At 35.8% G+C, this 15,254-nt stretch overlaps 1 protein-coding gene across 5 annotated transcripts in view; it reads left to right on the forward strand.

The window, feature by feature from the left end:
- Positions 1–15,254, forward strand: part of ARID2 (AT-rich interaction domain 2) — a 178,395-nt gene that overhangs the window by 129,389 nt on the left and 33,752 nt on the right. For all 5 annotated transcript variants that reach the window (XR_009617326.3, XR_009617325.3, XR_009617324.3 and 2 more), the window contains one exon: positions 1,175–1,323. Coding sequence is in view for 2 of the 5 variants with exons in the window: in XM_060657869.3 (XP_060513852.1) it covers positions 1,175–1,323 (149 nt within the window). In the remaining 3 variants the exon portion in view is untranslated. The remainder of the gene's footprint in view (positions 1–1,174; positions 1,324–15,254) is intronic.

The raw sequence follows: 15,254 nt of genomic DNA on the forward strand, positions 1-15,254 counted from the left end.
TCTCTCTCTCAACATAAATAAAATAAACATTAAAAAAAAAAAAAAAAAAGGAGTCGGATGCTTAACCAACTGAGCCACGCAGGTGCCCTGACTTCACATTTCTAAGAGACATGTTTTTTTTTCAGCATTTCAGTCTCCCTTTTTTTTTATGCTGTAGCTTTTTATGTGTTTCATCTGTTTTTCTAATTATTATGAATCTTAATCTGACGTTTTCAGCTATTTTTAACTTCGTTTTGCCCAAGTATTTCTAATATCACCATATAAGTGAATAGTGTACTTAATATCTTCCCAAAGTTTAAATTTATTGCCTTCAAACAATGCTTTGAAATGGTGTGCTGCCATTTCTATATGAGAAATTCAATATTATTTTTTCCTTTGTGAGGATTAATAAATCTGAATTAAGGTTCAAAGAAAACATATTGCCGCAAATTGTTTTAAGATATATTGTAATTATTTACCTATGTATCTTTTATAGAGAAAGGGATGTGGTATAGAAGAAGAAAACATAGCTTATATTTAAAGACTTATGTCTATAATTAGAATCTTTTTACTTGTATTGTCCATCAAAAGCTCTTTCTGGACAACATAAAAGACTAAAGTTGTTAAAACAGCTAACTATAAAATAATATTTACAACATTCTACTTATGGTTACTTCATTTTTAACATCAGAAATTTTCTTTTCTTTTTGCTATGTGTTGTTTGCTTTTTGTTGTATTGATTAAAAAATCTAAATGGAAATGTATGCCAGAAATTAATAGTTTGCAATTGATTTGTTCTTGTAAAGAATGTACGTAAGTAAATCAAATGGGTGCATTTATAGTAGCTTTATTTATTTTAATTTATAATTGTGTTTCTGCCTAATTTTATTAATAAAAAATTCTTAATTCAAAATAATGTATATCCTGTAACAACAACAATATGATCTTGCTTTTGTGGTTCATAGGAAATAAAAGAATCTTACTTCCTAATTATTTTCATAAGCATAGTTATCTTTTTAAAGAATTTTTAAAAAAAAATAATTATGAAAACTACAAATGTAAATTTTATTTTAGAAGTTATAACTATCAATATAATCATACACTCATCATTATAATCCTCATTTTAAACCTGTGGTATAAAATGTGAATATTTCTCAGTGTCATCTCACAAACCGTGCGGTTGTGTTTTTCACAGAACACTCCTATGACGCCTTCACCAGCTGCACAGGTGCAGAACCAGCCCAGCACTTCTCAGCCTTCTCCATTCAGTGCATCTAGTCAACAAGGGGATCCAGTGAGAAAACCTGGACACAACTTCATGTGTCTGTGGCAGTCTTGTAAAAAGTAAATGGCAATTTTATTTGATATACATAAATGCTCTTTGTTCTGGAATGCTTTTATATTTATATTTCTGTCATTTCATTTCATGAAAATTTTCTTTTGAAGCCGCTGAAGTGTTTTAGCAAAAATATTTTCTGTTAAGAGGGATGTTTATGGAGATGTGGTAGCACCTAAACTAAGAAATTTATATAAATTATAGGTAGAGCATCATTGCCTAATGGTAGGCTATTGGGGAATGTGTTTTGATACTAGTTTTTAAAAAACAAAATCAGCTAAGCGTTGATTTCTTATTTGGCTATGAAAAGAGGTTTCTTTAACGTGACTTAAAGGTGATGGTGGCTGTAGAATTTCTTTATTATAGCAACTTAAAGGTAATAATTGGTTAGGAAGAGTGACTTGTCTTAAATTTGAGTTTGGGTTGGACACTCAATGAGAATTATTTTTAAAACCGTATCTCACAATTTAATAACTAAGATCAACAATGAGTAGAACTGAACTCAAGACAGGGCTTTCTTCCACTTGAAGAAATACTTAAGAATAATGATTAAAATAAAATCATTCTTTTAACAGTGCTCAGCTAAGACCCTTTGCTTTGTCACTTTTTTAGAGGTCTAGGACTAAGGCACTTGTCTTAATAGACATAATATTTTTTTCATGTTTTAGATATCAAAGATTCCATTTCACTTTTTCTAACTACTGATAGAAATTACCACATTATTTTTAAAATTATATTTGCTATTCATAATTTTTATGATATACTACAGACATTGTACTTTGCTGTAAACTTCATATACGTATTTGATATGGGATTATAGCTATTGCTGTAGCGTATGGATTATTAATAGCATACACAATTTCTTTGGACAGTGTTTATCAAACTTTAAATCTCAACCCAGTAGTAGTGTCATGAAATCATTTTGGCAGGTCTCTACTGGTAGGTTTTTGATTGATTGATTGTTTTTCCAATGAAAAGAAAATTAGATGTATCAGATTCCATCATGTCGGTAAAGGTAATTATTGTATTTAATATAGGCATGTGTGTACTAGATTATAGTGTAAAATCTGTTTGTCAAAATGTTGCTTGAAAGTCAGTGCTTTAGTTTGTCTCTGATTATTTCTTTGATTAAGTTGACCATCTTGTTTTATGTAGTAAGTTAATTTGAAACTTTCTTCACCACTGTCAGTTGTATTCTTTACTTTTTTTTAGATTTCGTTTTTGTCTTAACAGGCAAATGGTAGCTGGTAGAGTAGGTAGTCAGCTAATCCTGTTTGTTGACTAAAAAGTTTGAGAATAGCTGTTTCTGATGAAGCGCTTATAGTATTTCAAGAAGAAAAAGTGCCAAAAAGGTTAATGAACCTAAATGCATAGCACAATTTCCCATCTGCTAGCAGGATCAGTGTTACAAAATTTGATATGTGCCTCCTCTTTGGAAGTCTTTTTTGAATAAGACTCAACAAGGCTTCTTAGAGCTAGTCATTTGTTAAAGCCATTTTTAGATGCTGCAATCCTGATTCCATTTGATTCTGCAAATATTTATTGAGTACCCTGTAGGAGAGTGTATGTGCTAGGAGTTAGAAATAAAAAAGATTATTTTCAGCCTTTAAAGAAGCACATCCAAAAAACAAATTTACGGTATAAAGATGTAAAGAGCTGTAAAAAGATGGTTTCATAGTGTTACTGGCTGCATAGCAAACAGTTCATGTAATGCTGGGATGGTTAACGAAAGTTTCACTACAGACATTACTTTTGAATTGGGTCTTGAAGAATGTGTAGGAGTTTGTATGCCCAGGGACCTATGAGAAGCTTAGGATAGCAAAGGCATTAGGGCATGAAGACAGTAATGACATTTATTATTCAGATTTAGGGTTTTTGTTGGTTTTTTTAAATCTTTTCTTTAGTTTTCTTTCTTTTTTGTTTTTCCAATTTTTTATATAAATTCTAGTTAACATACAGTGCAGTATTGGGTTCCAGAGTAGAATTCAGTGATTGATCACTTATATACAACACCCAGGGCTCATCATAACAGGTGCTCTCCTTAGTACCCATCACCCATCTAGCCTATCTCCCACCCACATCCCTCCATCAACCCTCAGTTTATTCTCTGTTAAGAGTCTCTTGTGGTTTTTTTCTGTCTCTCCTCTTCTTTTTCCCCCTTCCCATATGTTCATCTGTTTTGTTTCTTAAAATCTATGTATGAGTGAAATCATATGGGATTTGCCTTATTTCGCTTTGTGTATAATACATTCTAGTTCCACCCACATCATTGCAAATAGCAAGATTTCATTCTTTTTGATGGCTGAGTAATATTTCATTGTATGTGTATACTACGTCTTCTTTAGCCATTCATCAGTCAATGGACATTTGAGCTCTCTCCATAGTTTGACTATTGTTGATAATATTGCTGTAAACATTGAGGTGTGTGTACCGCTTTGAATCTGTATTTTTGTAACCTTTGGATAAATACCTAGTAGTACAGTTGCTGGATCATTTGGTAGTTCTGTTTTTTTTACACTTTTTTAATGTTTATTTATTTATGAGAGAGAGAGAGAGAGAGAGAGAGAGAGAGAGAGGTAGCAGAGGAGGGCCAGAGAGAGAGAGGGACAGAGGATCTGAAGCAGGCTTGTCCTGACAGCGGAGAGCCTGATGCAGGGCTCATGCTCACAAACCATGAGATCATGATCTGAGCCAAAGTTGGACAATTAACCGACTGAGCCACCCAAGTGCCCCTATTTTTAATTTTTTGAGGAACCTCCATGCTATTCTTCAGAGTGGCTGCGCCAGTTTTCATTCTCCCCACAGTGCAAGAGGGTTCCCCTTTCTCTGCCTCTGCCAATTTCTGTTGTTTTTTGTGTTCTTTATTTTAGCCACTCTGACAGGTGTGAGGTGATATCTCATTGTGGTTTTGATTTGTGTCTTCCTGATGATGAGTGATGTTGAGTATCTTTTCATGTGTCTGTTGGTCATCTAGATGTCTTCTTTGAAAAAGTGTCTATTCATGTCTTCTGTCCATTTCTTCACTGGATTATTTGTTTTTTGGGTGTTGAGTTGGTAAGTTTTATATAGATTTTGGATACTAACCCTTTATCTGATATGTCATTTGCAAATATCTTTTCCCATTCCATGGTCTGCCTTTTAGTTTTGTTGATTATTTCCTTTGCTGTACAGAAGCTTTTCATTTTGAAGAAGTCCCAGTAGTTTATTTTTGCTTTTGTTTCCTTTCCTTCTGGCGACGTGCTCAGTAAGAAGTTGCTATGGCCAGGGTCAAAGAGATTGCTGCCTATGTTCCCCTGTAGGATTGTGATGGTTTCCTGTCTCACATTTAGGTCTTTCACCCATTTGAATTTATTTTTATATACGGTGTAAGAAAGTGGTCCAGTTTGGGGCACGTGGGTGGCTCAGTCGGTTAAGCGTCCAACTTCGGCTCAGGTCATGATCTCGCGATCCGTGAGTTCGAGCCCCACGTCGGGCTCTGTGCTGACAGCTCAGAGCCTGGAGCCTGTTTCAGATTCTGTGTCTCCCTCTCTCTCTGACCCTCCCCCTGTTCATGCTCTGTCTCTCTCTGTCTCAAAAATAAATAAACATTAAAAAAAATTTTTTTTTAGTAAAAAAAAAAGTCCAGTTTTATTCTTCTACATGTTGCTGTCCAATTTTCCCAAAACCATTCATTGAAGAGACTGTATTTTTTTCCACTGGATATTCTTTCCTGCTTTGTCAAAGATTAGTTGACTGTATAGTTGTGGGTCCATTTCTGGATTTTCTTTTCTGCTCCATTGATCTGTTTGTCTGTTTTTGTACCATTACCATGCTGTCTTAATGACTACAGCTTTATAATATAGCTTGAAATCCAGAAATCGTGATGCCTCCACTTCTGCTTTTCTTTTTCAAGGTTGCTTTGGCTGTTTGGGGTCTTTCTGGTTCCATACAAATTTTAGAATTGTTTGTTCTAGCTTTGTGAAAAATGCTGGTGTTATTTTGATAGAGATTGTATTGAATATGTAGATTGTTTTGGGTAGCATCCACATTTTAACAATATTTGTTCTTCCTTTCCATGATCATGGAATATTTTTCCATTTTGTGTCTTACCCAGCTTCTTTCATAAGTGTTCTCTAGGTTTCAGAGTACAGATCTTTTACCTCTTTGGTTAAGTTTATTCCTAGGTATCTTATGGTTTCTGGTGCAGTTGTAAATGCGATCGATTCCTTGATTTCTCTTTCTGCTGCTTCATTATTGGTTTTTAGAAATGCAACAGATTTCTATATGTGGATTTGATATCCTGTGACTTTGCTGAATTCATGTATTGGTTCTAGTAATTTTTTTGGTGGAGTCTTTTGGGTTTTCTACAAAGAGTATCATGTCGTCTGCAAATAGTGAAAGTTTGACTTCTTCCTTGCCAATATGGATGCCTTTTATTTCTTTTTGTTGTTTGATTGCTGAAGCTAGGACTTCTACTACTATGTTGAACAACAGTGGCGAGAATGGACATCACTGTCATGTTCCTCACCTTAGGGGAAAAGCTCTGTTTTTCCCCATTGAGAGTGATCTAGCTGTGGATCTTTCATACATGGCTTTTATGATGTTGAGGTATATTCCTTCTATCCCTACTTTGTTGAGGATTTTTATCAAGAATGGATGCTGTATTTTGTCAAATGGTTTTTCTGCATCTATTGAGAGAATCATATGGTTCTTATCCTTTCTTTAATTAACGTGGTGTATCACACTGATAGATTTATGGATATTGAACCAGCCCTGCATCCCAGGAATAAACCCCACTTGATCATGGTGAATAATTCTTTTAATGTACTGTTGGATTCAATTTGCTAGTATCTTGTTGAGATTTTGCATCCATTGTTCATCAGGGATATTGGCCTGTAATTCTCCTTTTTACTGGGGTCTTTGTCTGGTTCTGGAATCAAGGTAGTGCTGGCCTCATAGAATGAATTTGGAAGTTTTCCTTTCTGTTTCTATTTTTTGGAACAGTTTTAGAAGAATAGATTTTAACTCTTCTTTATAAATGTCTGGTAGAATACCCCTGTGAAACCATCTGGCCCTGGACTTTTGTTTGTTGGGAGAGTTTTTGATTACTGTTTCAATTTCTTTGCTGGTTATTGGTCTGTTCAAATTTTCTGTTTTTTCCTGTTTCAGTTTTGGTAGTTAGTTTGTTTCTAGGAATTTATCCATTTCTTCCAGGTTTCCCAGTTTGTTGACATATAATTTTTCATAATATTTCTTATAATTATTTGTATTTCAGTTGTGGTGGTTGTGATCTCTTCCCTTCATTCATGATTTTATTTATTTGGGTACTTTGTCTTTTCTTTTTGATAAGTCTGACTTACCAATTTTATTCTTTCAAAGAACCAACTCTTAGTTTCCTTGATCTGTTTTACTGGGTTTTTTTTGTTTGTTTGTTTCTGTATTGTTTATTTCTGCTTTAGTCTTTATTATTTCCCTTCTTCTGCTGGCATTAAGCTTTATTTGCTTTTCTAGCTCCTTTAGGTATAAGGTTAGGGTGTGTATATGAGACCTTTCTTGCTTCTTGAGATGGACCCGTATTGCAATATACTTCCCTCTTGAGACTGCCTTTGCTATATCCCAAAGGTTTTGGACTGTCATGTTTTCATTTTCATTTGCTTCTATGTACTTTTTTATTTCCTCGTTAATTTCCTGGTTAACCATTCATTCTTTTAGTAAGATGTTCTTTAACCCCCAAGTATTTGTGGTCTTTCCAAATGTTTTCTTGGGATTGACTTCAACCTTCATAGCACTGTGGTCTGAAAATATGTATGATATGATCTCAGTCTTTTTGTACTTCTTGAGGGCTGATTGGTGACCCAGTGTGTGATCTGTTTTGGAGAATGTTCCATGTGCACTTGAGAAGAATGTGTATTCTGCTGCTTTAGTATGGAAAGTTCTGTTAAGTCCGTGCCATCCACTGTGTCATTCAGAGCCATTGTTTCCTTGTTGATTTTCTGCTTAGGTGATTTGTGCATTGTTGTAAATGGGGTGTTAAAGTCCCCTACTATTACTGTATAATTGTCAGTGAGTTTCTTTATGTTTGTTATTAATTGATTTATATATTTGGGTGCTGCCATGTTGGGGGCATAAATATTTACAGTTGTTAGATCTTCTTGGTGGTTAGATTCCTTAATTATGATATAATCCCCCTCTTCATCTCTTGGTACAGTCTTTGTTTTAAAATGTAGTTTGTCCCAGGGTGCCTGGGTGGCTCAGTCAGTTAAGCATCTAACTTCAGCTCAGGTCATGATCTCCTGGTTTGTGGGTTCTAGCCCTGAATCAGGCTCAGAACCTGGAGACTGCTTTGGATTCTCTGTCTCCCCCTCTCTCTGTCCCTCCCCTGCTCACAGTTTGTCTCTCACTCTCAAAAATAATCATTAAAAAATTTAAAAATAGGGGCGCCTGGGTGGCTCAGTCGGTTGAGCGTCCGACTTTGGCTCGGGTCATGATCTCACAGTCCGTGAGTTCAAGCCCTGCATCGGGCCCTGTGCTGATAGCTTGCAGCCTGGAGCCTGCTTCTGATTCTGTGTCTCCCTCTCTCTCTGGCCCTCCCCCGCTCATGCTCTGTCTCTCTCACTCTTAAAAATGAATAAATGTTAAAAAAAAAATTTTTTTTTAATAAATAAAATCTAGTTTGTCTGATAGAAGCGTGACTATTCTGGCTTTCTTTTGGCATCCATTACCATGATAAGTAGTTCTCCATCCCCTTATTTTTAATCTGCAGATATCTTTATGTCTAAAATGAGTCTTAGGTAGACAGCATATAGACGGATCTTGGTTTTTTTTTTTTTTTTAATCCATTCTGATACTCTATGTTTTTTGATTGGAGTATTTAGTCCATTTACATTCAGAGTGATTATTGAAAGACAAGAGGTCAGTGCCATTGTGTTACCTGTAGAGTTGGTGTTTCTGGTGATGTTCTCTGATTCTTTCTAGTCTTTGTCACTTTTGGTCTTCCCCACCCCCACCAACTCAGAGTCCCCCTTAATATTTCTTGCAGTGTTGGTTTAGTGGTCACGAACTCCTTTAGTTTTTGTTTGTCTGGGAAGGTCTTTATCTCTCCTTCTATTCTGAATGACAGCTTTGCTGTATAGAGTATTCTTAGCTGCATATTTTTCCCATTCAGCATATTGAATATATCCTGCCAGTCCTTTCTGGCCTGCCAAGTTTCTGTGGACATATCTGCTGCAAATGTGATCTGTCATCTGTTGTAGGTTTAAGGATTTTTTTTTTTTTATCCCTTGCTGCTCTCAGGTTTCTTTCCTTGTTCATATAATTTGTGAGTTTGACTGTGATATGCCTTGGTGATGGCTGGCTTTTGGTTAATTTAATGGGAGTTCTCTGTACTTCTTGGATTTTGATGTCTGTGTCCTTCCCCAGATTCAGGAAGTTTTCAGAGCTATAATTTGTTTGACTAAACCTTTTGCCCCTTTTTCCCTCTCTTCCCCTTCTGGGACTCCTATGTTATGAATGTTAATTCTGTTTTCAGAAGCCACTGAGTTCTGTAAGTCAGCCTTTATGATTCATTACCTGTGTTTTGCTCTTCTTTTCAGCTTAATTATTTTCCATAATTTTATCTATATTTATATCACTGATTTGTTCCTCTGCTTTGTCCATCCTCACAGTTGTGGCATCCATTCAGGTTTGCATCTCGGTTGTAGCAATTTAAAATTTGGCCTGAGTAGATTTTAGCTCTTTTATGTCTGCAGTAAGGGATTCTCTAGTGTTTTCTATGCTTTTTTTCAAGCCCAGCTAGAATCCTTATAATTGTTGTTTTAACAACATAGTTCAAACATCTTACTTACATCTGTATTGATTTGGCCATCATTTCTTCCTGTTCTTTCTTTGGGGGTGAATTCCTCCATCTTGTCATTTTGGACGAAAACAAAAATAATAATAAAATTAAAATTAAAAGTTTTTTAAAAAATCAAATAAAGGAAGCTAGATCCTATGTGTGTTTTGGTCTGCTTGTTAATGGGAACTTGATCAAAGAAAGAAAAAAGGAGAGAAAAAGATAAAAAAATTAAAAGTTAAAAAAAAATAAAAACTTTGCTCTTTCTGTATCCAAGGGCAAAAACAAACAAAAAAACCCAAATGAAGCTGGATCCAGTTTTCCCTAAAGCTGAAACTTGCAGCAGTCTGATCAGTAGACTTAAGAGTACAGAAGGGATTTGTGCTGGTCTTCACAGGGAAGGATTTCTGCTCTCATTCTCAAGTGAACTTGCCCTAGTGGAAATGTGCCTGGAGGGCACAGTGGGTGGGACTTCGTGTTTGTACAGCTCTCTTTGCCACTTGGTGGTGCTGTTTAGCTCCCTGAGTTCAATCGTTTCTGATGGGCTAATGGTAAAAATGGCTTCACCCAATTCTCTAGCCCCTCCAGTGGGAAGTTCAAGCCCTCACAGTTGTGTGATCAATCACTCCTCCATTTTCCCCAGCTCCTCTCAGCTCCCCACCTTCAGTCTGTCAGAGCTGAAGGTGGCCTGCCAGGTGGCACCACCCTCCTGGGTTTTATCTCAAGAGCTGCTGTGTTTCAAAACCCCACACTTCAGAGACCCCTACAGCTGGGACCCACTGTGATCTGTGGGAGGGTCTCAACCACTTTGTGGCTGCTATCTGGGTGCTGCAGAAAACATTCACCTGACCACGCAGCAGCAGCAGCAGCAGCAGCAGCAGCAGCAGCAGCAGCTCAGAGTTTATGATAAATCCCAACACAACGCTGGCGCCAGGTTTTGCTGCCCTCAACCAGTGTCTTTCTTCCTATACTGGTGAACAGGGCAGGTCTGTGGCCCCTGTGGAGGTAGAGGGCTGTATCGCCTCTACCAAGTGCACCCCAAGCAGGGGAACAACTTCTCCACATGCGACCTGGGGGATCCTCAGACTGTGCTGCCCGCCCGCTGCTGGGGCTCTGCCGCTTTTCCTCACCAGAGCACTGCCAGGTGCTGACCTCTGAAGCTTCAGACTATGTACCTCGCTGTTCATAAAAACTGGCAGTGTGGTTTTGTGAAACAGTTTTCTTGTGCAGTCCCCTACACTTGTTTTCATTCTTTGTAGCTGCTTTCAGGGGCAGTGCTTTTCTTGTGCAAACCCAGTGCACTGCCCTCTCTCCCCTGTTTCTCCTCCCTGCAAAAAGGGCTTCCTCCCTTCTGCTGTACCACGTCTCTTCACCATTTCACCTCTCTGTGCTCTGTACCTGCCACGTTCTCTCCCTCAAATTATGCAGACTGTTCTCTTAATCTTCAGATCAATTTCCTAATTTTTCAAAATGATTTGATGTTGATCTAGCTGTGTTCGAGGGAAGAGACAAGCCCAGAGTCCCCTTATTATTGCACCGTCTTAACTCCTTCTCCTCTCAGATTTAGTTTTAATACCAAGTGCAAAAATACGTGTCATTGCCATTGTCCACTAAGTGTCTGTATTCTAATTTCTTTTATAACATACCAAAAGTTTAACAAAGAATCTTTGTTTCCATCAGATTTTACTTAAAATTTTTTCTTTCACTGATACATTATTGTGAAGTGCTCCATATATAAATTTGAAATCACTGATCATGTGTTCTTTTTCTTTTATGGAATTAAAAATGGCTTTAGGTGTACATTTAACCTGTTTGTAGTTCTGTGGTACAACTATATTTTACATGGTCATTTTGTATTTCTAATTCTTCTTTACTTCATATAATATAGACTCTTTTTATCAGCCACTCTTCAACACCACATTTCAATAATTGCTTTTTTAATCTGAATTTATCTCCTAAAAAATGAGGATCCTACTTTTTATAAATAATCTACACTCCTGCAGAAAAATAACATTAATCCCTTCGATATTATGAGTTCTTCAAATATCCAGTCTGTGTTTGCATTTCTCCACTTGTGTTTTCTTAAATTTGAATGAGAAACTAAGATGTAAACATTGTTTTTAGTGAAGTCTTTGAAGTATCTTTTAATCTATATCTTACCCCTTCATCTCTGTTAATTTTTTTCCTTGTAAGTTTTTGTTGATAAACACAAGTTTTTTGTCCTTTAAGAATGTCACAATCTGGATTTTACTGGTGTTATTTAGCTAACGTGTTACTTCTGACTCTGTAGTTGGTAGTTAGGTCCAGATATTTGATGAGATTTTGGTGTGAGTTTTATGGAGAGCATTTTGTACTTTTATCAGGAGATATGTAATATCTTGTTGTCTTGTTTTGTGATGTAAACAGCCATTGAGGATCATTATCTAGATCCATTATTTCATTAAGAGTTGTAAAATGTACGAGTCCCTTCTTATCAATTCTTTGATTTCTCTGAGGAATAGTAAGTACCTAGACAAAAATCTAGATACGTTACTTATGTCTTATTTACCAATTTTCAAAATACTGTGTTGTTTACCTACACTCCTGAAAAGTGTACCATGAGGTTTGGATTTTGTTTTTTGTTTTTAGTATTCTTATAAATGAACTTATGATTTAAAAACATTTGAAGTGTTTTTAGTCCATTTCAGTTACTATATATATATATATATTTTTTTTTTTAGTGTTTATTTGTTTATTTTCACAGAAAGAGAAATGAGGGGAGGAGAGTGAGCAGGGGAGGGGCAGAGAGAGAAGGGAAGAGAGAGAATCCCAAGCAGGCTCTGCACTGTTAGCATGGAACCCCATGCAGGGCTTGATCTCATAAACTATGAGATCGTGACCTGAGCCCAAATCAAGAGTCAGATACTTAACCGACTGAGCCACTCAGGTACCCCTTTTGCATTTACTATTTCTTGATGTTCAAATTGTCCCATCTTTGGCCAGTAAAGGGCTTTTCAAGCTGGTTCCCAGTTCCTTTGGTTGTGATCTTAATATAAGTCTTTGCTGGTTTCCTTGCTTTCTTTTAGATGTCATGTTCCAGGCTTATCTTATACATTTCCTACCACACATGGAATCAGATTTCTCCAAGGAGGTCCGGTGTCTTTTAATGGGAAATGGTATTTAGTCTAGGCTCCAGGAAGTATCCATTGCTTTCATTGTTCTCGACTTTTTAGTGGACAGACTAGAAAGACTAATGGTTTTTATTTCATGCTTAGATGTATCTTCTCAACTCTTAGGTCACATAATCCATATTTTGTTCCCTTCCAGTACTTTACTTTTTTTTAACTTTTAAAAAAAAATTTTTTTTTTTACATTTATTTATTTTTGAGAAACATAGTGAGACAAAGCATGAGCGGGGGAGGGGCAGAGAGAGAAGGAGACACAGAATCTGAAGTAGGCTCCAGGCTCTGAGCAAGCGGTCAGCACAGAGCCTGATGCGGGGCTCGAACCCACAAACTGTGAGATCATGACCTGAGCCGAAGTCGGACGTTCAACCAACTGAGCCACCCAGGTGCCCCTAATTTTTTTTTAACTTTTTGATCCATCTGTAACTTAGTTTCATGCATAAAGTGAAGTATGAATCTAGCTTTATGTCAGGGTGGTGAAATTATTCTGTATAATACTGTAATGATGAATATGTGGCATAATGCATTGTCAAAATCCACACAACTGTATAGCGCAAAGACTGAATCTTAACGTAACCGATGGATTTTAGCTAATAATAAACTGCAGTTTTAGGTTTATAGAGAAGTTAAGCAGGTAGTGCAGAGTCCCCATGTATTCCCTCTTCCCTGCACAGTTTCCCCTAGTGTTAACATCTTATATATGTTATGATTGATAAGTAATATTTATACATTATTATTAGCTAAAATCCATAGTTTTTATATTAGAATTCACTCTTTGTGCTATACAGTTGTGTGGATTTTGACAGTGCATAATATCACACATTCATCTTTACAGTATTATATACAATAGTCACCACCCTGAAAATGCTTTGTTTGTTTAATCTGCTCACCTCTCTTTACTGCCTCCCCTCCCTGCCCCTGCCTCATGCAACTACTGATTTTCTTACTGTCTCTACAGTAAAGTGGGGGTAATTTTACCTTTATCAAAGAGACATAGAAATCAAATAAGGCAATGTTTTTGAATAGAGCTAATACAGAGTAAGTAATGAGCAAACAATTTCAGTAGGGAGGTACTTTATGCTCTAGGTAGCTTTGTCAAGAACAGTGTGAAGTGATAAACTGCCATATCTTTCAAGGAGTCCAGGGGAATATCCATTGTCAAATTCATTTGTATGCTTTATTTGTCTTGTTAAAAACATGCAAATACACACGTATTTTTATTTTTATTCATTTTTATTATTTTTATGTTTATATTTTTATTTTATTTCATTTTTATTTTTTTATTTTATCTCCAAGCTTATGTTTGGTTGATTAAATGTAACATATTTATTGAAATGCCTAAATTGTGCATATCCACTTCCATACTATTTTCACATGCTACTTGAAATTTTAGTGAAAGACCTTATTTAAACAAGGTCCCTGAGAGTGTATTTTGTGCTTTTCTATGTAAAATATGTGACTGCTTCACAGACCAGTAGGTTAGTAGGAGCTGGTGCTAGAGGATCAAAGAGCAAAAACAAGTCCTTTCCTCTATTATTATTAATACCGCTAATAATATTTATATTGTAATATTGTCCATATTATTATTATTAGAAGGAAAGGAGATAGGGACAAAGACAATTGCTTTTGGTTATCTCCCATCTGAACTTCCTTCCTATGTTTGAGATATTTCCCATAATTTGAGTCCTACTAGAAGGCAGGACCTCTCTGTCTCTACAAAAGCCAAAAAAAGAAAAAAGAAAAGAAAGAAAGGAAGGGAGGGAGGGAGGGAGGAAGAAAAGAAAAGGCCAAATACTTGCTTTCTTCTGCATTACCTTTGGCATTTAGGCCAATCAGTCAGTTGTTCTCACCTGTGGCTTTGAATCTGGACTGGCTGTGGCAGAGGTGGAGGGTGCTGTAGCGACCAGGCATTTAGAAATTTTCCAAGAACACCCATGCTGGCTTGGGGCTGTCCAGTTTGCACTTGTAATTTTTAGTCCTCTATTAAGGCAATAAATTAAATTCTTTTAATAATAAAGTTAGTTGTCTTTTTTTGTTTTTCCATTTTGAACTTTTACAACTGGATATATAATAAAATTGGTAAGTCTCCCAAGCATCATAGTTGGTTTGGGTTTTTTCCCCCAAATTTTAGCAGCTTGTTACCAAGTCTCATTTGAATATAAAATAATGTATACCTTTGGTATTTCTTTGGCCATAGAGTATTATCTGTGTATAACTGATGTCAAAGGTTGAAGTAAAAGTTAATTGTTTTATAATTAACAATATAACTTTTTTAAAAACTGTTCTTGCAGTGTAGATTTTTTGATGTATAGTACTATCATTTATGTGCATTTATTAACATTTAAATACACATCTTACTTTTAAACTAGAATTTTCCTATTAAAAATATACATATCCCATATGTTTCAAGTCAAGTTAAATGTTTTTCCAGCCGGAGGGCTATTAAGAGGGACATGGAATCCTTTTTGGTCATTAAAAACAGCCCGCCAAGAACTTGAGCAACTAAGAAAACTTTAAATGAAAATATCTGAACTAAAGTGCTATTTTCAGCCCTTTTATTTATGTTTTAAAAACAAAGGAAACAATCTTAGCTCTGTTGTTTGTTTCTAAATTGTTCTTTTAAATATGGTAAATTATTAAAATCATGTGTATTATGTATAATTAATATATATAACCTGAAAAGATTGTAGGCTTTTAAATAATAAAATCTTTAAGGTAGTAGAAAAAATATGCTTTATTTATTTCATTTACTTACGTGTTTATGATGCCTAAGAAGTTGATTAATGCTAGGAAATGTGATAGTAATAATCATTGTATAAATAACACCAATAAAGTAATGGTTGGCTTTATTTTCAGGTGAAAAGTGTTTTAGCCTTTTTTTTTTTTTTTTTTATGATTTATTTATTTTTGAGAGAGAGAGAGGCAGACAGAATCTGAAGCAGGTTCCAGGCTCTGAGCTGCCAGC

Source organism: Panthera onca, chromosome B4, assembly GCF_046562875.1.
Source record: "Panthera onca isolate mPanOnc1 chromosome B4, mPanOnc1 haplotype 2, whole genome shotgun sequence".
Lineage (NCBI taxonomy): Eukaryota > Metazoa > Chordata > Mammalia > Carnivora > Felidae > Panthera > Panthera onca.